Genomic DNA, 25600 nt, shown 5'->3' on the forward strand with positions numbered 1-25600 from the left:
GTTTCCGGTCAGCGCTTTTTCCACCGAACTACTCGATTCGTTAGTACTCCCCTTGGTTCCAGATGATCGTTTCGGGCTTTTAGTAGCAGTGTTTGATAATGATGATGTCGATGCTGCCCCTGCTACTGTAGGCTGCGGTGGTGGTTGGCCAGGGGCGTTCTTTAATTGTCAGTTATTTAGCTCAATCGATATAAACTTTTTCAAACGGTCCAGATATTGATTGTACAACTCGACGTCATTATGACCAGCTCCCTGTTGAGAAGAAGAAAAAAAGATCAGACAAGATTCAATGATGGTAGAGCAACCTTCGATTTTTGACGAAGTGACGGGTCGCTGTAGTAAGGATTAGTTTGGCGAATCGCTGCCATTCGCTACAAACCGAATTGTATTTTTTTTATGCTCATAGATTGGAAAATTGATCCATGAATTTTCAATACATTTTCAATTGTGTGTATATATTTCTTTATTAAAGAGGATATCAGCCCTTGTTTCAAGGATGATGAATTGATTATCGGGCTAGCATAGCATAGCATAGTTACGGTGTACTTCGTAGATTGGACACTAGTGATACTCATGTTTTTCTTTTGAAATCCTTATTCAGATTGCTATCAGAAATCAAGGTGGGTGTCAATCTAGGATAAAAATCACAAAAGCATGAAGATTACTACTCCTGGTCACGCCCATCTTCACCGTAACTTGGGAGGGGAAGGAAGTATTGGTGTAGTACTTATTTAACGAGAGGCCTCCGACTCAGCGACACCCTCATAAGTACCACGGAGTAGGATATTGGGGAAGATATTCTTCTGGTCAGGATTTGCCTGCAGCTGACAATTTGACCATGGTAGATCTTACACCGTAACACACCACGCAAAGGTGTCTACCCAGCGTTACGAGGGATAAATTGATTATCGGGCTAACAATGGAAAAATGTTTAATGGATCATTTGTCGATTTTAGTGTTCAAAGTAAGGGCCGCCTGTCCAGATGCCTCTAACCCAGCAATAGTGTCCCTTCGAAGAATTCAAGACGTCAAATCAGTTCGAGCGGTACTCGACTATGGCATCTCTGATGAAAATTAAGCGGAGCATCAACATTGGCATATGTGTAAAAAGTTGGGAACGTTAACATTAAGCGAAACGGACGGATCCAATGTTCTTGCACTCTCGGACGTTTTTACAACATCACTGACACCAAATAATGTTCACGAAAATACTTTTTTTACACATGGACCTAGTAATATAATTCCGATTTTTTCATACTTTATTAAAGTTATTTTTCGATTCTATAACATTCCCCAGAAAACCATACCCCAGGAAACCATTCCCCAGAAAACCGTTCCCCAGAAAACCATTTCCCAGAATGAAACATTCCCCCGAAAACCATTCCCCAGAATGCATAATATCCCAGATTTTTTTTCATACCTTTAAAAAGATACCTGCAATGAAGAAAAAAGATTTTGGCAATTAAAAAACTGGAATAAAAAAACGGCTCGGGAAAAAACTACAAAGAAGTACAGTTCAATCTGATATAATAGATTATGTTATACAAAGAGATGCCCTAAAGAATGTATCTCTTATTTGCCTTTTTCCGAGCAAATGCGCGTTTTAAAAGAAGGAATCATTGACTTATGGCCTTATTCCGCGCAAATGCGTGGGTCCCTTTTTGATTTCTCAATCAAGGTATGCTTCAAAATAAGAAGAATTTTTTTCTGTTTTGAGGTGAGTCAGAATAGACATGACCATATGCTATGCTAAGCCAGAATAGACGTGACCATGCTATGCGACGTGACGCGACAGTGCAGTTTGACAGTTCATTGATAATAATTGTTATTCCTTTGCGTGAGTCGCGTCGCGTCGCATCGCACATCGCGATTAAGGTGCGGCCAGAGTAGACGCGAAATGCAATGCGAAACGAAGCGTTCATGCGATTTGACAGCTCCTTATTATTGATTGTTATTCCTTTGCGTGCAATTTTCGCGCGACGTCGCGTAGGCGCGTCTACTCTGACAGGAACCTTACTCTGGCGGGCACCTTATGGTCATTATGCCAAAAGGCACATTATATTCGAAACTATAGTTTCTAATAATTACCAGAATGGCCATTGCACATCCAACTCATCAAGACAAATGATTTTAATTAAGGTGTTGCGATGATGTTTGTAAGAAAACAAGAAAATGAAATCATGTTTATCTATTTATGTATTCTGTTTTCTGGGGAATGGTACATTCTGGGAAATGGAATTCTGGGGAACGGTTTTCTGGGGAATAGTATAGAACCTGATTTTTCTTATAATTAGAGTTCATCACTGATTACGAAATTCCGATGAAAATTGTTCTCTCTGGGCTGCCAATGTTTTTAGAGGAAGAAGTAATGCAAGAGTAAGCAGAATCTGGTGTTTAACCCAATTAGTGTTAGACAATTGTCTTCAACGAAACATTACTAATATGCGTTATCTGCAGCAATTTTTTTAAAGGAGTCGTCAAAGTGCAGGGCCTACAAAAAAAGAGATTTTAACCATGTTGTATATGGAGTTTTCGTTCGTGTAGGTGCATATCTGGACGCTTAGGGAGTGGTACATACCCTGACGGAGGATGCTTCTCAAGCAGCAGCAGAAAAAGTGAATCGAAGAGGCGGACAAAAAGGCAAAGTCCATATTGTTTGATTTCCTGGGAGATGATTGTCTGGAGATCATGCGCGATAAAAAAGCCAAAGAGATGTGGAAAGTTTTGAAAAATTCTTTCGACAAGAAATCGCCAGCGACGCAGAACCTAATTAGGAAGCAACTTGGGCGTTTCAAGATGAAGGATCGAGAATTCATGCGGAATTATTTGGTGCGGTTCTGATCAGGCAACTGAGAATAGCAGGAGCGGATCTTAAGGAACCTGATATGGTGGTAACGCAGTTCGGTACTCTTCCGGAATCGTATGACCCGGTAATAACTGCTCTGGAAAATCTTCGTGACGATGAGCTATCGCTCGACGTGGTGAAGCTACTCGATGGGCATCAAAACGACTCAAACGAGAAGACCACCGTGTTTGCTGATGAAATTAGAGCAGATCAATTCAGGAAGTTCCTTGGTAATATGACACAGTGCGGCAAGAAAGGGCACATGAAGAAGGACTGTCGGCATAAACACAGTGAAGCGAATTCTGCAACTGGATGTGGAAGCATGGCGGTAAGCTTTATGGCTGGTCGTGCAGGTGAACATCGAAACTGTGATGGATATGTGTGCTTCAAGTTCGATTCCGGATCAAGGAAACACCTTGTGAACGATGCTGCAGTCTTTTCATCTTCGAGCAAGCTGTTAAGTCCAATAATCGTCAACGATGCGAAGGATGGTGAAACTTTGGAAGCACAGAAGAAAGGTATCATCGAAGGTGTGAGTATCAAAAGCGCCTCAATGAAAATCAATGAATTCCTGTGTAGTCAGGGTTTGAATCCAAAGGAGAATGAGAAAATCTCTCACTTATCATGTCTCTATACACTCTCGATAGGTAGCATACCGTGAGAGACGTTTTTCGGTAGCTGTTACGATAATGAACTGATTCGGGGGGCTACAACCCATGATATTTTTTTTTAATAAGCCCCAATTGCGGAGGGCACCAGTTCTGATGATGCATTTCAACTTGTTTTACACAACTGGGCGAAAAAAATATGGTCCCTAACATAAAATGAGCTAGAACAACGCGTTTTATCAAACCCCGCCTATCCGGGGGACGCCTATCCGAATCAGTTTTTTTTTCAACTTTTATACAAGTGTGATAGTTTCGTTTTCATGGCTTGTTATGATTCGAAGAGGTTTTTTGCCTCTCTTTTATCGTTGTTCGTTATCTTTTGAGAGCGATTTCTGCAAACCCTGCATGTAGTACAACACCGGTACTAAGAGACAACCTGTTGTCCGTGAAGAAGCTGGCCAAGGCTGATATAACAGTACTGTTCTGTGGTAGACAAGCTAATTGCAGAAAGATCACACGACTATTGCTACGACGTACCTGAATGGCAGTTTATACGAGTTGGAAGTTAAATTGAATGCTTGTTATGCAAATATGTGCCAAGCAGAAGTTAGGAATTTATGGCATCGTTAACTAGGACATCTAAACCAACAATAAATCTCGAAGCTGACGCAACACAACACAATTTTGCGAACCATGTGTACAACGAAAGCAGTGCCGTGAGCTCTTCAACGGTACACGTCAACGAGCGACTCGTGTTTTGGAGAGGATATATTCGGACGTCTATGGTTCCATTGACCCCTCGGCATGGGATGGATCGCGTTATTTTGTTTCATTCATCGATGATCCATCGAAGAACCATGTTTTTGAGCGATTCCGAGAATATGAAGCGATGGTGACAGCAGCGTTCGGCAAGCAAATTTCAAAACTGACGGTGGATCAAGGCACAGAGTACGGATCAACCGAGCAAAAGAAATGGTATGAGAATAAATAAGGCATCCAGATTGAGACGACAGTTGCTTATTCCCCGCAACAGAACTAGAAGTGGGCGCTCCGCTCTCGAGCTGTTCGCAAGATTCGATTCCTTATATTGAGCTCCCGTTAGATTCGACTACACGTTTTTGAATACCAGCATAGCACGTCTGAGTCATGCCAAAGACTTGGGCGTAATTTTGGATTCCCAGCTGACGTACAAAATGCATATTTCATACGTTGTAGTTAAGGCTTCCAAAACCCTGGGCTTTATCTTTCGGATGGCTAAAGAATTTTCTGACATTTACTGTCTAAAGTCTTTGTATTGCTCACTGGTGCGGTCGATACTGGAGTATTGCTCCGCCGTTTGGAATCCCAATTATACGAACGGTGCCGAACGAATTGAGTCCGTGCAACGACGCTTCCTACGATTTGCTCTGCGTAGACTACCGTGGAGAGATCCATTACGTCTGCCAAGTTATGAAAGCCGCTGTCGGCTTATCGATCTGGACCGCTAAGAGAACGCCGTAACACCGCTCGAGCTGTACTTTTTGCAGTCGTTTTGCAAGGCCGAATAGATTGTAGTGACATTTTGGAACAGATTAATATTAATGTGCAGTCGAGAACACTTCGCAATAACGCTATGTTAAGAATGCCATTTCGTCGGACTAACTACAGTATGAACGGTAGTATTGAAGGATTACAGCGTATATTCAACAGGGTTTCTACAATATTCGACTTCAACCTGCCTCGTCAGACGCTGCGTCGAAGATTCAAAGAATTTTCCACATCGCAATAGATAGCTGTTTTAGTGTTTGTGTCCATCCAAGTTTTTGACGATATGTATACTTATATTTTTTATTACCATCATTAGGACATAAGTAGTCTGTTGATGTAGGCCTTAAATAAATAAATAAATATATTGAGCTGATGAACCGTGGCCTAGGATGAACGCGCCTAGATGAACCCCCTCGGGCGTACGCATTTAGAGTCACTCTCAAAATTGAGCGTACAGCATGGATTAGATGAATATATTCGAAAATTCTTAAGGAAATTTTATTGTTGGTTCGGTTGTTTTTAATGTATTTCAATATTCATCCCTTCTTTCAATGTATGCGTACATAAAATGGTTGAAAATTTTTCTCTAAAGTTCATTTATTTGAAAATAATCTCAAAATACGCCTGTTAGATGTGACAAAATTGAGCGTACATCGAATTTTTTTCTTACAAATTTCTTATTATAAACACGATTAATGTATTTTAATATTGTTTTTTCATGATTATATTTATAATAATAAACATCCACTACTTAAAGATTCAATATTTTGAAATTAAACCATGTTTTGGTCAAAATGGCGAACAAGTAAGATGTACAAACAATGCTATTTAACAATTCAATGCTGCTGGGCAAAATAGATGCTATAAGATATGGATTTCACCGGCATCGTGTCTTATATATGATAGATAATCGAAATCTAGCGAGACATACGATAAATTTGGGAAAATTCAGTCCGTAAATGATGAAAACAGATGTAAACATACAGAGAAAACGACAAATGTTGGGAATGGCATATTTCAAATTAAGTATAACTTTTTTTAAAAGTCGATGTATAGGTAGCTTATAAGCTCAGGACACTCATGAATAATAATATTAATAAAAGAGCAGCACACGGATACATTATAAGATGTCATTTTATATTTGAAGACTCAGTCACCGTAGGAGGAAATTTGGTTGAATCATTTCAATTCACCAAGATATCATTAAATAAGCTGCCGAACTCTTAAAAAAGTTTATTTTTACTTGCCACATGGAAATCATCCAATTGTATCCCTTATGGTAACAGATCGTGGAGTTTAATCCAAATTTAATTATGAAATTACGATTTTAGGCTATCTTTTCAATATTCAATTAGAAGTGCTCTACGGGGTTGAAAAGCTGTTTTTATGTTCGGTACCTTAACATGCACCTTGTACTTTTAGAATTTGACTGTAAATGATCGGATTCAATAATATTACTCTTAATGATAGACCTGAGACAATAATCGAGCTTTAAAACAAATTTTAGTTAAAGACATACTAAATTTGAAATATGTCATTCCTAACATTTGTCGTTTTCTCTGTATGTTTACATCTGTTTTCATCATTTACCGACTGAATTTTCCCAAATTAGTCGTATGTCTCACTCGATTTCGATTATCTATCATATATAAGATACGATGCCGGTGAAACATTCAAATTGAAGCATCTATTTTTCCCAGCAGCATTGAATTGTTAAATAGTAATGTTCTCACCTCTCACTTGTTCGCCATTTTGACCAAAACATGGTTTAATTTCAAAACATTGAATGTTTAAGTAGCGGATGTTTATTATTATAAATATAATCATGAAAAAACAATATTAAAACACATTAATCGTGTTTATAATAAGAAATTTGTAAGAAAAAAATTCGGTGTACGCTCAATTTTGTCACATCTAACAGGCGTAATTTGAGATTATTTTCTAATAAATGAACTTTAGAGAAAAAATTTCAACCATTTTATGTACGCATACATTGAAGGAAGGGATGAATATTGAAATGCATTAAAAACAACCGAGCCAACCATTTAATTTCCTTTGAAATTTTCGAATGTTGTCAACTAATCCATACTGTACGCTCAATTTTGAGACTGACTGTATGCCTTCTCGAAGCACTCGAATATGCGCGCCGTATCTGTACCGTATTTAGCACAACACGAACGAAAATACCACGTTCGCGGTACACAACACGAGCGAGCTTGTATGAGCATTCCAGTCCAGTACCGCGCGCGTGATGAACGTTTATCATTTGTACCTCAAGCACCCATCCAGCCAAGCAACAGAAAGCATTTTTACTGCAGAAAGGAATATGAAGAATATGAATATGCTGTCTCTTTCTATACATATATTTACTCATATATAAAGAGTCAGCGCTATGAACAGACACACAAAATTTTAATATTTCTCGCTTAACTTTTCAAAAGGACCTACGTAACATTTTTTCATGAATTAATTTGTGTACTGCAATCGAAACCTTTCATGTTATTCTGTTGATTGCGCTATTCATATTAATTCATGAAAAAAATGTTACTTAGGTCCTTTTGAAAAGTTAAGCGAGATTTGTAGCATAGACCTGAAGAGCTAATCTAAGGAGCTGACTCTTTTAAATGAGCTGAACGGATCAGAAGGGGGTGGCCGAGCGGTTCAACCGAACACTTATTGAAAAGGTACGTTCAATGCTTGTGTATTCTAAAATGACGAAAAGGATGTGGTATGAAGCAGCGTTAACCGGTGTCTACCTACTAAACCGAAATCCGACGAATGCGCTGTCGGTCCAGTTGACTTCCGCTGACTTATGGATGAGAGTAAAGCTCAATCAGGAGAAGCTTCGAATTTTCGGGTGCAGAGCATTTTCATACATACCTGGACAGCAACGAAAGGAACTAGATGCCAAAAATTTTGAATATGTGATGGTTGGCTATGCGCCGAACGGCTGTCGGCTTTGGGACCGACCCCTTAGAAAATCATCGTGGCTCGTGACGTGGAGTTCGATGATGGTCATTTTCCGTATGAAGTGGAAGCATAAGCTAATGAAGATTCGCCTTTGGTAGTGCAATGCAATATTCTTTCGAAAGTCACAACGAGCCGATCGGAAATAGATTCAAGACATCGTTGGCCTACCCCGTGTCTTTTGCAGTCCGTGGGAGACAGCCGTTAAGTTTTCCTGTTGCACGAAATCTATCAAACCAACTCCAGGATACTTCCTGGTCGGAACCTGCTTTCAAGGCAACCACATCCATAGCAAGAGGGGATTTTATACTCATTTGGCTTATTTTGGAGTAAATGCACTTTTCAAAAGAAGGAATCATCTACTTATTTGCCTTATTCCGGCCAAATGCGTGGATCCCTACTTGTTTCCTTATTCAGCGTGTGCTTAAAAATAGGAAGATATTTACTCTTCCTGTGTTGGTAATTATGCCAGAAGGCCAGATGGGCTTCTCCATGTAAAATAGACCTCTTCACGGTTTCAAAAAGTATCAAAAATCCATAGGTCAGCCCAGAATCATAATTTTTATCCCAAAATAAGCCTTCTGACAAATTTGCAGATAAATCGAATAAAAATTCGAGGTGGCTCAAGCCGATTTAGTGTTTTTAGGCTATTTTCAATTTTGAAAAAAATCCAATCTAACAACATGGTCAAAACGTAAACGGAACGAATCACTTGTACTGCCTTAAGACTGTAATCGCATATCTGTCCCATATAGATAGGAAACCCAGCAAATATGGGATAAATATGTGGTTACAGGTAGTGTAGAGCACATCAAAAGCTTCCGTTTATAGGTTGTTGCAATGATTTCCGGCGTTTATATCTCTTACTAGTCGACCCGGCAGACGTTGTCCTGCATAGTAGGCGAAAATGCGCGATATGTACTGCCTATGCGAAGTTTCTAAACAAACTTTTGTTTTAGATTTTTACGATTTACTTAACTTAACTCGTCACTTTCACATGAGGAAATATCATATAAACCCGTCGGAAACTTTAACGATTCTGCTGAAGAAATGAAAAAATCCATCCAGCCGTTTTCGAGTTATGCGGATACGAACACAGACCATTTCATTTTTATATATAAATTTTATATATAAGATTAGATTTTTTTTCAAGGTTGTAAATAGCCTAAAAACACTAAATCGACTAGAGCCACCTCGATTTTTTATACAAATTAGCTGAAATATTGTTAAAAACATGAAGAGGTCTACATTTTCCAATTGTATGCCCCAGTTCCCGGGCAAACAAAGATGTTTCATAAGCAAACAAGAAAATAAAATTATTTTCATCTATACATTCTATTTTCTGGTTAATGATACATTCTGGTAAATGGGTTTCTTAGAAGTGGTAGATTCTGAGTTTGGAATTCTGAGCAATAGTGTAGGATCAAAATTTGCCTTGTTCAAATTCCAATCGATCTGGAAGTTCTGACTCCAGGATACATTCTAACCGAAACCTGCTTTCAAGGCGTCCCGGATCACACTCTGTGCTAGATCCCAGACAACCATTTGATCCATTTCGATCTGAATCAGAAACGATTCCACCGAATCTGGTTCATCGATCGTTTTAGATATACAATATGAAATGTTTCACATTTAAAACTTACCTCAACCCACAGTGGTTCAACAGCCTTGGGACACTTCTCGTAGATACTCAATCCATGGGAAAAGTCTATCACCTCGTCCTCGGTGCCATGAATAACCAGCACTGGTGAACCAATTTTCGATACCTTATCGATGCTGAAAAAATACAATACATATTTAATTGTAACGCTACCTTTTAATATAGTACGCAAAAATGACACCAAACCTTGGAAACACATCGAAGAACCACGTCCGCTTCGTATTGGGGAATGCCACTCTCATGCCAGACATCAGCGGAGAGTGAAGAATGACCGCCCCCACTTCATACCGTGCCGCCAGATCCACCGTGGGCACAGTGCCAATGCTCTGTCCGTACAGAATGATATTCTCCGGACTCACCCCAAATCGGGTTCGCAACGAATGCCACGCAGCATCGATATCGGCGTAAAGGTTCTTCTCGGATGGCTTACCGGTACTCATACCGTATCCGGAGTAATCATAGCTAAATATATTACAGTTGATTCTCAATCCCAGCCCCAGGTAGAAACTGCTCATCTGACCGAGATCGACGGCATTTCCATGCGAAAACAGTACGGTGTATTTGGCGTTCGGCGAACAGCGCACGTAGATGCAGGAGAGTTTATTTCCGCGGGAAGTCCGCGTGAAAAATCCCTCGACGTTTTCTTTCTCCCGCTCCGAGTAGGGCCATTCGGCACGATCGTTAAAACTGAGTAAGTACTTGGCCTTGCTCTCGTCAATCGGAGTCAGATTGTACGTAGGATCGGGCGGCAGAAATGCTAGTTTTGCTGCAATCCTGCCGGGAAACGGAGGACAGCAGAACAAACAGCATAGTTCACCGAAGCTAGGAATAGGAGAGAGAAAATATATGTTAGATATTTTTTGAAATTTATTAAAGCGACAATAAGAATGTACGGATTTCTGATGTAGTCTGTTGAGAAAGTATGTACAAAATTTTCAATTCATGCGAAAACTTTTGGCATAAGAAAGAGTGGATTGGAATGGATATTCCTCTGTTATATAATTGAAAGATCATTCACTCATGGGGTATATAAGGCCAACGTAAAATATCTCCAACCTGGGCGGCTGCGCGCTTTAACCTTTACCCGATCCCAGACGAAATTCATATCGACTTCCTTTATTGCATTGCTGAGGCTTCGTCGCCACGAACCCCTCCTGAGTGCTAACAAAGATAGTAAAGTAATATATAATATTAGCCCTATGGCTGGACAAATAAAGTTTTCATACGAGAAGAGTTGTCTCCTCTTTCTATGGGGATCTTCCGTGAGCTAAAAACGCAACAATCGGTGCTGAAACTTCGCTTCATTTGGCCTGGTCGTGATGGGGTGATATTGGTAAAACACACTGAAAACTCCTTGCCTGTTAAGATTCGATCGCGAGAAGACTTGAAAAAACTGACGTCGAATAGCAACCACTAATGCAAAAATAATTTGTCAGTATGTACAGGCTTACCATCTAATGGATTTCAACAACTTTGCTCAAAATCTTCTTGCATCATCTCCTGATGGAATATTTACATCCGTTAGTTCTGTTGGAGTAAATATGCTACAAATTAATATTCGTGGAAAGAATCGTATGGAGAAACTGGATTCTCTATGTATATTTTGGAAAAATCTTCCCGTTGTCGATGATATATTGTTAATCGGTTAAACGTGGATTAAAGATAATAGAAGCAGGTTCTATAACATTCCTGGTTATATAAGCGTGTTTTCGTGCCGCAGTAATTCTTCTGGAGGAATTGCAGTTTTCATAAGGGAGGGACTGAATTTTGACGTAAAAACCAATACAGAGGACATCGGATTGCACCATATAGAGGTTGTAGTGCAAGCTGTCCAATCTCGCATCATCATTCATGGAATCTACAGACCTGGCTTCGACACGGGAAACTTTCTTTCGTTTGTGGAACAATTTATATCATCTTTAAATCCAAGGAATCCCTGTTTTCTTCTAGGAGATATGAACATAGCTGTTAATGACACCGAATCGCGTGAAGTCCAAAAGTATCTGCAACTGCTGACTTCGTACAACATGACAGTAATTAATACTTACTGTACACGACCTGCGAGTAACAACATTCTCGATCATGTCGTCTGTCAAACTGAGATCTCCGAACGCATAACGAATAGTACCTTAGACTGTGATCTTAGTGATCATTGCTACGTTATCACCCATTTTAATGTAACAATTGGTAAAGTTAACAGAACACTCACCAAGTCCATCGTAAAGCAATCGGATATAAGTACTCACTTCAGGTTGTTTCTTCAGTCCACCAACCTTCCAATCATGCAGCCCAATGAGCGGATACTAGCAATCGTTAATCGTTATACCCACCTCAAAGAACGCTTTTCTAGAACAATATCTGTTGAGGTGAAAGTAAAGCAAAATGTGTGTCCCTGGTATGATTTCGATATCTGGAAACTTGGGAGGATATCCAATAACCTGTTTCAGAGATGGAAAAGAAATCGAAACGACCAACACATAAAAGATCTATTGGAACATGCTAATAGAAGGTTAGCTGAAGCCAAAAGACGTACCAAGTCTTAGTTTTACCAACAGCTCTTCTCTTCGAATAACCCCAAGCAGTTGTGGGTAAATAACCAACATCATACTGCGAAGTTACTTATCAGATCGACAGCAGAAGGTAATGGTATCCGGACACTCCAGTGATTATCAAAATGTAAATTGCGGCGTTCCCCAAGGTTGCAACATCGGTCCTCTGCTGTTCCTAATCTATATCAATGATATAGCCAACCTTCGAGTATTAGGCCATCCAAGACTGTTCGCCGATGATACTGCCATTCTTTTCAAAGGAAAATCTGTATCTGATTTGTACCTTGATATGCAGATTGACATGCAACTGCTGACGGCATATCTCGAAAATAAATGGCTGTCACTGAATCCGAAGAAGACTAAACTAATGGTTTTTGGCGGTAGAAAAGATCAAGGTTCATCCAATCATACACTTATTGGCAACGGTGAAACAATTGAAGAAGTGGCAAGTTTTAAATATCTAGGCGTGCATATCGATAGTAAATTACGGTGGGACGTACACATCCGGAAAATCATTACAAGCTGTTCATCGTTATGTGGAATATTACGAAAACTATCTAATTATGTACCGCGGCACGTGCTGCTGAAGATATATTATTCGTTTATCCATAGTCGGTATCAATATGGTATTGCTGTTTTGGGAACATCGTATAACACGTATCTTAAGGACATCCAGGTCCAGCAAAATCGATGTATCAAAGCGATATACAAATTACCATTCCTATATCCCAAAAATAACTTATATAATACCACGGAACATAGGATTTTTCCAATAATAGGTATGTTCACTCTTCGAATATACCTTACTGTGTACAAAATCATAAATAATTTGAACCTGCATCATAACTGGTAGTTTGCTTCTGTTATACATCAATCAATACCGTACTCGGAACGCTCATTTGCTGCAATTAAGTGGGTTTAGAACTGAAATAGGAAGGAAACGATTTCAGAACATAGGACCGTCTAAAATGCACAGCCAATCAGCCAATTTAAGAGTCGTCTAGAAGAACATGTGAAAAACAATATTGATAGATTTATTGCACGTTAGCTTCATTTAAATATTTATATTATTAGAAATGTTATAACTATTATATTAGCTAGTTCCATTGCTTACCATTCTCATCGGCCCTTTTAAAGAACAACCGTTCAGTAGGGACCAGGACTGAAAATCTATGTATTGTATAACAAAATGTAATAATAAATTGAATTGAATTGAATTGACCAAAATGGGAAAACAAGTGTATTCTTCAATTAGTGGTAGTAGTGTAGGCGACAACCCCTTCGCAAGAGGTGAGTTGTTCAGGTCTCCGCCTAGGAGGCCAGAAGCAATAGTCGGCAGCTCGGTGCGCAGCGCCAGCGTGGGTCACTTAACCATCTCCCAGGCTACGCCGGTAGAGGTTATAGACGGCCCATGGCTTGTGAAGGCGATGAACCGCAAACGCGATGGGCTTTCGGCCTTCGAGGTGGCGACGGAACAGATGGACGACTTTGCGTCATCGAAGCATAATATCAGTAAGGACCTCAAGAGGAGCTTGCTGAAACTTCAAAGACCAAGGTGTAGGATGCCAAGTTGGAGAGGGCGGTCGGGACGGCCAAGTGTAAACCCGTGAAATCCGTGGAGTCGAGGTCTACCCAGACTGAGACCCAAGAATTCGCGGACTCGAGCAAGGTCGAATCGACCAAGGGCGCTTCAGCGAAGACGGTGGTGCCAAAGTCTACCCAGAATGAGGCTCAAGTATTCGCGGGCACGTCTGGAGTGACTGCTCCAACGGAGCAGACACAAAAACGGGGGAGACAGTCTCCAGGGGATGAGCTCCCTGGGGGCCGCTCCAAAACGCGGAGGGTTACTACCCCGAACAAGGGTAGTGGGGCTGGGAAGCTGAACCCCGGCCAGGTACCTCCCAAACCGGGGGAGGAAGGACCTGAAAAGGTCCGTCCACCCAGGAAAGACGATGGTAAGGGGTTACGGCAGGCTGAGAACTCTCAGCCGCCCCAGACCATGGAAAAAGAGGGGGATGACGCCTCCTGGAGCCTGGTCAAGAACAAGAGGAAACCGAAGACGTCAAGGGCCGAAAAGAAGACCCAGGCGAATGAGAGTAGCAAGAAGTCTAGGGTAGGCGCCAATCGCTCCAGGGGCGATGCCCTAGTCATCAAGACGGACGAGGCTAAGTACTCGGACGTCTTGAAGGCGATGAGGAGTGACGTCAAGCTCGGTGAACTCGGCTCCGACGTACGTCGAATAAGACGTACCCGGATGGGCGAGATAATCATCGAGCTGAAGCGGGGCGTCTCGCAAAAGGGCGCCGCCTACAAGAAATTGGCGGAGGAAGTCCTAGGCGAGACGGTCAAGGTGAGGGCACTCCCGACGGAGGTGAATCTAAGGGTTAAAGACCTGGACGAGATCACCGAAGTCGAAGAGCTCGTCACGGCACTGCGGCGACAGTGTGAAGTGGAGACGCCCACCGCAGCCGTTCGGCTACGGAAAGGTCCGGCAGGGACACAGGTAGCACTGGTTCGGCTATCTGCAGCGGATGCCTCCAAGGTAGTCAAGTTTGGGAGCGTCAAGGTGGGATGGTCGGTGTGCCCTGTGGGCATATACGAGCAACCCGAAGTGCCTGGAACCGGGGCACAAGCAATGGGACTGCAAAGGCCCTGACAGAAGCAAGCTCTGTCGACGCTGCGGATTGGAGGAACATAAGGCATTATGCTGCACGAATCCTCCCAATTGTTTGATTTGTTCCAGCAAAGCTGTGAACAGCAATCACCCCATGGGGGGTTCAAAGTGCCCGGCGTTTAAGCGTGCTGCAAATTCACAGTGCAGGTAACGCAGCTGGCTTGCTCGGCCTCGCCCGAGTGTTTGGTGTGCGCAGGTTTAGAGGAAACGTTGGAACACGTGTTGTTCGTGTGCCCACGTTTTCGCGCAATGCGTGACCACATGCTTGCCACATGTAGTCTGGACACTACCCCGGACAACCTAGTTTGGAGGATGTTTAAAGATGAAGTTGGCTGGAACGCCGTTTTATCGGCTATCGTCCAAATCGTCTTGGAGCTACACAGAAGGTGGCGCGTGGACTCAAGGATGGCGCAAACAAGAGGTGGTCCAAGGGTTCGGAGTCGGCTTCATGGGTCATAGCGGTGGTCATGCCCTGTGGTCGAACTCGATCCTTTTATGGAATAAGTGGCCGCGCAAAGAACAACATGGTATCGTCGCTTTCGCGGCGTCGGTCAACTGGGCGGGTTCCGAGCCCGAGGACGGAAAGGGGTCCTCGTCAAGGCTGGGATAAGCGAAGGCACCGCGTCGGCAAGTCCCTCTGTGTGTTGGCGAACAGACCCTATCGCAGAGAGGTCAATTTGGGGTACACGCGGCATCATCATTCTTGATATCAGTCGTGCAGAGGGAAGCAGGCGCGAAGTCTACCCTTCCCACCTTCCGAGGACATAGAGCGTGGTAAGGCCACCTGGAAAGCCGGCAATGCGCTGGCACGATACCATGGTGTTCTTCTAAAAAAGCGAGTCACGATGTTCGATGCTGCAAGGACACGCAGCTAACCTCGAGGGTGCGTCGTTCACTGGCCCCCTTTGAAGCATTACTTTCTGGTTGTACCGAAGGGACTATGGGCTTGGCGGCAATGGAAACGGTTTAGCGGGTCGGGGATGTAGTCCTGCCTCCCTCGTTTACTGTTGGAGGTGGTCCCTAACCTCTGTTGGATGTCTGTTGAGCAGATTCCCCCTCCATTGCTTAGGAAGAAAAAAAAACCATGTCAATACATCTACACAAAAATATAGGGTATAATGCATCTTTCCACAAAATTTCATGCAAATCGGTTGAAAAACAAGGAAGCAGTGAATTTTATAATTTGAAATCGTAGCCCGGGCCGAAAATGGTTAACAATGAGTTTTCCATCGAAAAACTTAAAAACGGCATAAGTCGAAAATCTCACCAACTAAATTTTTTTTAATTTGTCCAGAAGCGTATAATTATACATAGTAGGAATCGACTGGCGGCTTCCGATTGAATGGTATATTTTTTTCATAATAACGGTAATTGAAGCATCGTGATAATATTTTTCAAAATTGACAAAACGAAAAAGTCACTGAACAAACTTGGGCGGTGTTTAATCGCTGCTTGTCGATAGCAACTTACAGCGGCCGGCAACATAATGTGCCAAAAAGCGGTGTTTATACAAAATGATCTTGTTTAGAGATCTAAATTTCGGTCGCTTGGTAAAATCGAAAAACTCATGTGTCAAAGAATTTTTCTTCAAAGATGGTTAATATTTTATTATTCTTCGGACAAATATCCAGTTCCAGGAACACTAAAAATATGAGCAAATGATACTGGATGTTTATTAGCATCTTTTTTCATGTTGATGTGTTTTATTGTGCGGATTGTACTGCATAAAGAAAAAATGTGTGTTGTTCCATCAGGAACAAATTAATTTAACCGTTGCAGAAAGTGCAAAACCATCGAAAACGGTTATTATACTGACGACGCCCACAGGGTTGTTCGCTGGACCGAAGGTTTTTCTTCACCGCAATAAACGGCAATCAGTTGACTAAATGAGTGTGAACTTCTCGGAAAACACTACTTTCTTTGTTCTTTAACCAGAACGGAGTTTAGTAGCACATTTCCACTCCTTGTGTGTCTTACACTTCGAACCGAATATTGCTTTCCCACTTTTCGGATTTAAAGTCGCGGATAAGCACTTGCTTTCGGAATTGTTAGAGACGATTCGAATTTAGGGTGGAATTTGTCGCGCACGATCGTTTATTCTCAACCGTATAGATCGACGAGTTGGAATGTACTGTCTCTTAACGAGATGATCAACGGACTCATCGGCTATCTTAATGTATATGGATAGTGGTCAGATAGGAACATTATCTCTTCTCTCGTATTTCAGGCAATACATTGGCTTATAGAGAGAAGTATATAACATGGCAAGTTACATATGTATAGAAGTAGTATAAATTCACAGCATTAGGGTGATAACAAGAATATTAGATCGAACTTATCTAGCAGATTCAAATCATAGGCTTATACATTCCGGCCACCTTTGAAATAGCTTATTTCAAATCATCTTAAACACTAACACTTCTGTATCTGGCTGCATGAAGCTGAGAGACTCTCATCGCTTCTCTGTTGACAATGATCGAGTTCGGCGATGAGTCGATGTGATCGAAGACTGGATGATGTACATAGCAGTCGTGATGTGGAGCCGTGGCCTCGGTGTTGTCGTCCGAAAACAAAAAAAGACCAGGTAGATCATTCGGGTGGATTTAAAATAATGGAACGATAATTACCTGGTTTAAAATGATATGCGCCTCGAGCTAGTTTAGCACTGCTCTACTGTTGGTTTTCGGATGCACCGGATGGCTGATGAGTTTCGGTTGGTATTGGCAGCAGGGCAATCCGCGCGACAGGCCGCACGACGTTTTCTGAGGAAGCAGTCTTCAACGTGACCACTCTGACGATGCCGTCCCTTCCTGGGTGGACCTTAACTATTCTTCCGAGGGGCCACTGGGCAGGCGGAAGGCAGTCATCTTTGACCACGACGAGTTGTCCAGGTTTCACGCGATTTGAGGTTTGGCAGCCTTGCATAGCCCTGGACTGCAACTGCTGGAGGTATTCCGGGTACCATCGTGCCCATATTCGTTGCAGATGGCGCTGGGTTTGTTCGTAATGGTCAAGTCGGTTTTCAGGAACGTTGCTTGAACTAAATTCAGGAACAGCTTGGAGATTGGAGCCCACTAGGAAATGTCCAGGTGTCAGGGCTTCCAGATCGGTTGGTTCCGACGACAGGGGTGTCACCGGACGGGAATTGAGGCACATTTCCACCTGTGCTAAAAGGGTGAGCAGGTCCTCATACGACAAACTGGTTTTGCCGATTTCCTTCAGGAGGTGGGTCTTTGCGGATTTCACCGCAGCTTCCCAGAGACCTCCGAAATGGGGCGCTCTTGGAGGGATGAACTTCCAGCGGATTTCGTTGTTGGCGCACCACGAGAAAATTTGGTTTCGGTCTTCATTGTCCTGCTTCAGCATTCTGTACACCTGGTGTAGAGCATGAGATGCTCCCTTGAATGTAGTCGCATTATCGGAATGGAGTTCACAAATATTCCCTCTCCGAGCTACCAGACGGCGCAGCGCCGCAAGGAATGCCGCTGTTGTTAGGTCGCTCACGAGCTCTATGTGGATGGCTCGTGTCGAGAAGCAGATAAAAATAGCGACATATACCTTCGTTGGACCACGTTTACGAATCGGTGACTTGACGTAAAAGGGTCCACAATAATCTACGCCACAGACAGAGAAAGGTCGCGTTGGAGTAACGCGCGAAACTGGAAGATCGGCGACGGTTTGCTGGATCAAATTTGATTTGCTGCGAAAGCAAGTAATGCACTGATGGTAGACGCCTCTGACGAGATTTCTTGCGCCCAGTATCCAGAATTTTTTAACGTAGACTAGCCAACATTAATTGTGGCCCAGCGTGGAGTAGCGTATTATGGTACTGAACAGCAAGGAGACGTGCCAGCGGATGTTTGGCACAAAGGACAATAGGGTGTTTTGTTTGTTCCGATAAATCGGCATTATGGAGGCGTCCACCGACGCGGATCAGCTCGAACTCATCTATGTAGGCCTTCAACCACTTCAACGGACTAGATTTGGAAACAAGCATACCAGCGGACAGATCGCTGTGCTCTTCAGGAAAGCTTTCGCGCTGCGCCAAGCGACACAGCATTCGATCGGCGGATTGGAGTTCTTCAGAGTTGAGTGGTGTAGTAGCAGATTTAGACAGTGCTGGTTTGTTTATTTTTTCAGGAGAACAGCGACGAGCGATTGCACGGTCACGCAGGGCTTGGAGATAGCGCAGCGACCATGCAACAGTACGGCGGAGTGCCGAAAAACTTGAGTACCTGGAGAACAGTTCATCGTTGAACGATAGTTGAACGGAGGTCATGGCAACGATGGGAATTTTACGGGTTTCGTGGGTGACTTCCGATGATTCAGCTGCAGAAATTATCCCGGCAGGCCATTGATCCGGAGATAGCTTCAGCCACGATGGGCCATTCCACCACCGCGTTTTGTTGAGAAGATCGGCTGGATCTAGTCCCCTGGAAATGTCGTCCGCGGGGTTATCAGAACCCGCTACGTGATTCCACCTTTCAATAGTAGTCGTTGCTTGGATTTGGCTTACGCGATTTGCTACGAACGTTTTCCAACGTCCTGGGGATGAACGGAGCCACTGGATCACTGTGGTAGAGTCGGACCAGAAAAAAGCCGATGGAACGGTCTTGAGAGATGAGGCAACCTTTTTGTACAGCTGCGTCGATAGATGAGCTGCACACAGTTCCAGCCTGGCTATAGTATGTCGAGCAGCGAGAGGCGAAAGTTTCGATTTCGACGCCAGGAGCTTCACACCCACCTTACTGGTGGATTGGGCGCGGACATAGCAGCATGTTCCGTAGGCTTACAGCGTCTATGACAGAGGTAAATCGGGGTACTCGAACTTCGCGAAGAAGATCGATAGTTGTGTGGAATTCTTTCCATTGTTGCTGCAGTTTCGGAGGCAAAGGTTGATCCCATTCGTACCGTTCGTTGTTCGGTGTCTTTAACGCCCATAAACATTGCATGAACAGCTTCGCTTTTGCAACAGTGGGTCCTACTAGCCCTAGTGGGTCAAAAATTTGAGCTACGTAGGACATGATTCTTCGCTTGGTGAGAATGGGGGCTGGCAAAGGTAGCTGTACCTTGAAGCAGAAAGTGTCTGTTCCCGGTTCCCAAATAAGCCCAAGCGTGCTAACAAACTGCGGATCTTGGAGGTCATGCCATGGCTGGATAGAACGGTCTTCTGGAGGAATATCTTCAAGAACTTCGATTGAGTTAGAAGCCCACTTTTTCATCGAGAATCCGGCAGATTCGAGCATTGCTGATACTTCACGTCGTGTTTGGATAGCGGCTACGACATCGTCGGCTCCGGAAAGAAAGTCATCGACGTAAAAATCATTAGCAACAGGATCAGCGGCGAATGGAAATTGGTTGCCGGAATCAAGTGACAATTGCTGGAGAGTTTTCGTGGCGAGATAGGGGGCAGAGGCTGTACCGTAGGTTACGGTCTGTAGCTGGTATGTGTTTATCGGGTCGGATGAATTACTACGCCATTTGATGCGCTGCAGCGGTTGGTCTTCTTCGTGAAGGAGTACTTGCCGGTACATCTTTTCGATGTCCCCATTTAGGGCGATGCGGTGGAAGCAGAATCGAATAACGAGTGACAAGAGATCGTCTTGAACGACCGGTCCGACAAGGAGAATGTCATTGAGTGTGCTGCCTGATGTTGTTTGACACGAAGCATCAAACACTACCCTAGTCTTCGTGGTGGTACTTGAGAGCTTAAATACCGGATGATGGGGAAGATAACAGTGCAGCTTGGTATTGTCAACCGGTTCATCGAGCCGTCTCATGTGCCCAAGACGTTCGTAATCATCCATAAACTGATGGTAGGCAAACTTTACGTTGGGGTCTCGCTCTAGACGGCGTTCTAAAGCGAGGAATCGACGCTTTGCGATCGACTCTGACTCTCCCAATTCGATTTGGGGATTTTCGGTTCTAGATAGGCGAACGATGTATCGCCCACTTGGATCTCTGGACGTGGTTGTAGCGTAGAATGCTTCACAAATCTTTTCGGAAGCGGAGTGTACGGATTGTTTGGGAATCGTCTCGATCTCCCAAAACCTTTGGAGAGTGGCATCCAGTTGGGCGTCAGAACTGGATAGCTGACACGCTACTGGCCCGACAGATTCTGGTGATGTCGAACCACATAAGGTCCAACCGAAATAGATTTCTATGAGGTACGGCAAACCATGGACCAGGGAAAGTTTCTTGCCCGTGTGAAGATCCCAATATTATTCACCCCCAATGACGAGGTCGTTTTTGTTCGGGGCATAGAATAACGGATCGGCTAATTTGACCTTGCGGAGTTTGCAGACGGAAAGCTTGTCTTCGATGGTAGGCAAATTGGCGCTGGGGTGGTCGATGACGAAGAAATGAAGTTTCGTGGAGAAAGTTCTTACTCTGGAACGGACTGTGGCGGCGATGGCACGATGCAACTTGCGATGGGATTGGCCAATTCCTTCAACGGATACATCGACTTTGGATTGAGAGATGACAAGGAGATTGGCAAGCTCTGATGACATGAAGTTCGACATTGAACCGGAATCCAACAGAGCTCTTGCTTCGAAAGACTTCCCGTGATCGTCGACAACTTTGAGCGCGACCGTCTGTAGGAGAACCGTGCTGGCTTGGGATTGAACCGACATGCTAACTTGTTGGGAGGAGGAAGACGGTCCCGGAATGGCCAGCAGGGCAGAATTGGCCATCACGTCATGGTGTTTCGACATCACGGCAGGAGCAGCAGAAGACTTAACAGTCTGGATGGGATCATGCAGCAACGTATGGTGGCGATCGCGACACGTTCGACAGGAAAACTTAGACGAGCAGCTTCTAGCATGGTGACCGGTTCGGAAACAATTCCAGCAAAGCTTCCTTTGGGATATCAGCTCTCTTCTTTGGCTGACGAGCATCTTGGCGAATGTTTGGCACTGGAATAGAAAGTGCCGTTCGGAGCAAGCGAAACATGATGGAACGTTTGATTTACTATCGGATGATACTGCACTGGCGGCGAACTTGGACGAAAGCTGCTTTTTTGGAGGCAAAATATTGCCGGCCACCTTTGCTTGGCTGGGTTGGGAACGATGGGACATATCAGATGCTACGGACTTCAGGATGCGCACACGCTGGTACAAAAACTCAACTAAATCGTTGTATTTGACGTCATCATCCTGGCTGGTTTTCTCCTCCCACGCACGGAGAGAAGCTGGATCAAGTTTGTAGGAGAGGATATTCACCAGGGGGGTGTCCCAGTGGTCGATGGGTTCATTTAGCTTGGCGAGGGCCTTCACTTGGCGCTGAAACTCATCCACCAACTCATACAGATCGTTGGCGGATTCTTTTTTGACCGCCGGTAGGTCATAGATGCTACGGAAAAGCTGTTTCTTGAGAAAACGACGATTGTCATACCTTTTGAGTAGAGCCTCCCAGACGGCACCGTAATTATCGGCTTCGATGTCTACGGTCTCGAACGGTTTACGTGCCTCTCCTTCGAGGGACTGGAACAGGTACTGCAATTTGGCTACAGTTGGAATGTCGGCGTTCGAGTGCACCATCGATGTGAAGGTGTCCCGAAAGGACAGCCACTTCGAGAAATCCCCAGCGAATTTGGGAAGATCAATTTGTGGCAGTCGAAGATGGAAGTTGCCCGGAACAGCTGGTGTTGTATTGAGCACACTTTGGTTGTGATCCTCTGCACGTTTGGACAACAGAAAACCTTTAGCTACACAATATCTGGCCTCAAACCCAACTCGCTCCGCTAGATGCGTGTCCAAATTCTCCGCATCATCGCATTTTTCGATTTCCGCTTGCACCTTGAGGAAGTCTCGGTACACTCTGTCCAGTCCTTCAAGTCTAACAGAAATCTGACAATTATCACGGTTTTCTTCGTAGTGTTTAACAAAATGTTCTACTCCAGTACAATGGGCTATCAGTCCTTTCCTCACTACGCTCAAATCGGTTAACTTTTTCTCGCGCTTTTTGTCCGGCATTTTTGCACCGATCTAGGACGGAACGATCGCGAACGAAATCGATTTTCTCCTTCCCGACGTGGACGGTACGATTTTGCTCCTTCCCGACGCGGACGAATTGCGCGGAATACGTCGCGATTACGCGGATTGGTGCAAACACTATCGTTTGAAGAGTCACTGGTATATCATTCACTCCTTCCTTGCCGCCACCAAGGATAACGCAATGAGATTGCGACCGAAATTTTAATTTGTGTCTCACTTCACTGAATACGACCAGGCTAAAAACAGCACACTTTGTTTCTACTGCCTATACCCAAGCCACGCTCAGCTACAAAGCTGCTTCAGTGTCGATTTTCACACTATTCTTCCCCACGGGGACCGTACAATGCCTAGATACAAATGGCACGGTGACTATTCACTGATCGCACAATTGGAATCTGGCGCGCTTCAGATATCCACACTTTGTAGTCACTCTACTATGGCGTACTTTCACGGCCTCTGTGCCGACTTTCAGTGGTCACTCGGACCCGGAATTTGGTTCACACACTCACTTAATTCCTTCTGACCGGGGTATCCTCCGATCTGGCTCGAAGGACCAATGACGACGCCCACAGGGTTGTTCGCTGGACCGAAGGTTTTTCTTCACCGCAATAAACGGCAATCAGTTGACTAAATGAGTGTGAACTTCTCGGAAAACACTACTTTCTTTGTTCTTTAACCAGAACGGAGTTTAGTAGCACATTTCCACTCCTTGTGTGTCTTACACTTCGAACCGAATATTGCTTTCCCACTTTTCGGATTTAAAGTCGCGGATAAGCACTTGCTTTCGGAATTGTTAGAGACGATTCGAATTTAGGGTGGAATTTGTCGCGCACGATCGTTTATTCTCAACCGTATAGATCGACGAGTTGGAATGTACTGTCTCTTAACGAGATGATCAACGGACTCATCGGGAGAGAAGTATATAACATGGCAAGTTACATATGTATAGAAGTAGTATAAATTCACAGCATTAGGGTGATAACAAGAATATTAGATCGAACTTATCTAGCAGATTCAAATCATAGGCTTATACAATACTCAACATGGAAATGAAAATGTAAATTCTAGGAGATTAATATTATGTTATTTCTTATTTGCATCACATCCCTCACTGGGACATTGGTGCCTGGCTCCTTTGTGTTCATTCAGCACTTCCACAGTTATTAACCGCGTGGTTCCTAAGTCAAGTTACCATTTTTGCATCTGTATATCATGGGACTAACACGATGATACTTTTATGTCCAGGGAAGTCGAGACAATTTCCAAACCGAAAATTGCCTAGACCGGCACCGGGAACCGAACCAAGCCACCCTCAGCATGGCCTTGCTTTATAGCCGCGCATCTTACCGCTAGGCTTAGGATGGCCCCTTATATATTTATTTTTATATACGATAACTTTATCAGTTAATCAACATTTTTACTAATGATTTATCAAAGTGAGACGTTTCAATAGGTTCAATTCATATTATAAAACAATGGAAAGAAACAAGAATGGCATAAATATTATTCCTGTCCTATATTTCCAAATGTACCTAATATACCACGCGATGCCTCTATATATAACTGAGCGAACGGACATGATTAAATAAATCTCAATAATAATGTGGAAAACAAAAAAAAAACTTATCACACATTACAATTATCATTAACACAAAACTGCTCCCAAAACCAACCATCCTATAGTAATATCAAATTATTCTACCAGCTCCTTCTCATTGGTTCAACAAATTAATGTTGAAATCGAGACAGGTGCGGATCGATAACAAAAACCACCTCCACAGGCCTGTTTTTACCGGAGACGTGATTGTAGATTCCTCCACTGCAAAATTTACCTAAAAACAAGACATTTACTCACCTTAATCCGTTCATGGCTGCACTATCCTAATTTCGGCCCTACTACTTACTGCTCGTAAGTAGTTAAAGAAAATAATAATTGCGTTTTTTTTCCTCCCGAACCAACCACCCTAGTATACCGTCTACAGGTTGCGGGCGATGCAGAAACTTATTTGAAGTATTAGTAGTATTCTTTCTTGTTTTTCTTTTGGCCGTCTTGGTTTGCTTCTTCTACTGATTGCTACGTGATCTGGACGCTTAACATCCTTCTTTTGTATCAGGTGGCCACATCTAGAGGCGACTGCTGCTGCTGCTACAATCAATCAACAGTCCATTCTCTCACCTATATATTAGATATAGAACGCATTTCCTCAACAAGCATCACTTTAAGAAATGCGTGACCTTTGTCCACTTCGGATTAGTCACGAGAAAATAATGTCCATTCTTGCCTCGAAGTTTTCCCCTGGCTACACACTACACTACGTTTCATACTGCTGCGCGAGCACTGATGGCACTGCACTTTCAATCTGTTGACGGTCGGAAAATGGAAAACTTATTCCTGCTATTCTACGAGTTACAAACACTCCCGTTATCATTCCATCGCTGCTGCTGAAGATGCAGTCCGTTTTATCAACAAAAATCTACACCATTTTCGAAACTTTGGATAGATAACGTACAAATTCACGAAAGACGAAAATATAAAACGATCAGATGCGTTTTTCAGAAGACTGTCACTTTCGTGTTTTTTTTTTCGCTCTGCTGGGATGACATTTAAATTGGTTGCCAAAACGCTTTTCTTTGAGCACTCAAAACAACATTGGGGGTGAGTGAAAAAATATCGACATGTCTGCAGAATAAATACAAAGACGGGGAGTCTGATCCAATGAAAATATTGTCGGATATTGTATAAATATTGTCGGATTTTCTGCGCGGATTACAC

General features: G+C 43.3%; 1 protein-coding gene across 1 annotated transcript; it reads right to left on the minus strand.

The window, feature by feature from the left end:
- Positions 1–10: 10 nt before the first annotated feature.
- Positions 11–25404, minus strand: LOC134225194 (alpha/beta hydrolase domain-containing protein 17B). Its single transcript, XM_062705067.1, has 4 exons — positions 24683–25404; positions 9794–10429; positions 9591–9723; positions 11–252 (listed from the first exon to the last, which is right to left on the minus strand). The coding sequence occupies exons 1-4, from the start codon at positions 24694–24696 to the stop codon at positions 169–171; spliced, it is 867 nt and encodes a 288-aa protein (XP_062561051.1). The 5' UTR covers positions 24697–25404; the 3' UTR covers positions 11–168.
- Between the last annotated feature and the right edge of the window lie 196 nt (positions 25405–25600).

The sequence above is a fragment of the Armigeres subalbatus genome, chromosome 1, assembly GCF_024139115.2.
Source record: "Armigeres subalbatus isolate Guangzhou_Male chromosome 1, GZ_Asu_2, whole genome shotgun sequence".
NCBI lineage: Eukaryota > Metazoa > Arthropoda > Insecta > Diptera > Culicidae > Armigeres > Armigeres subalbatus.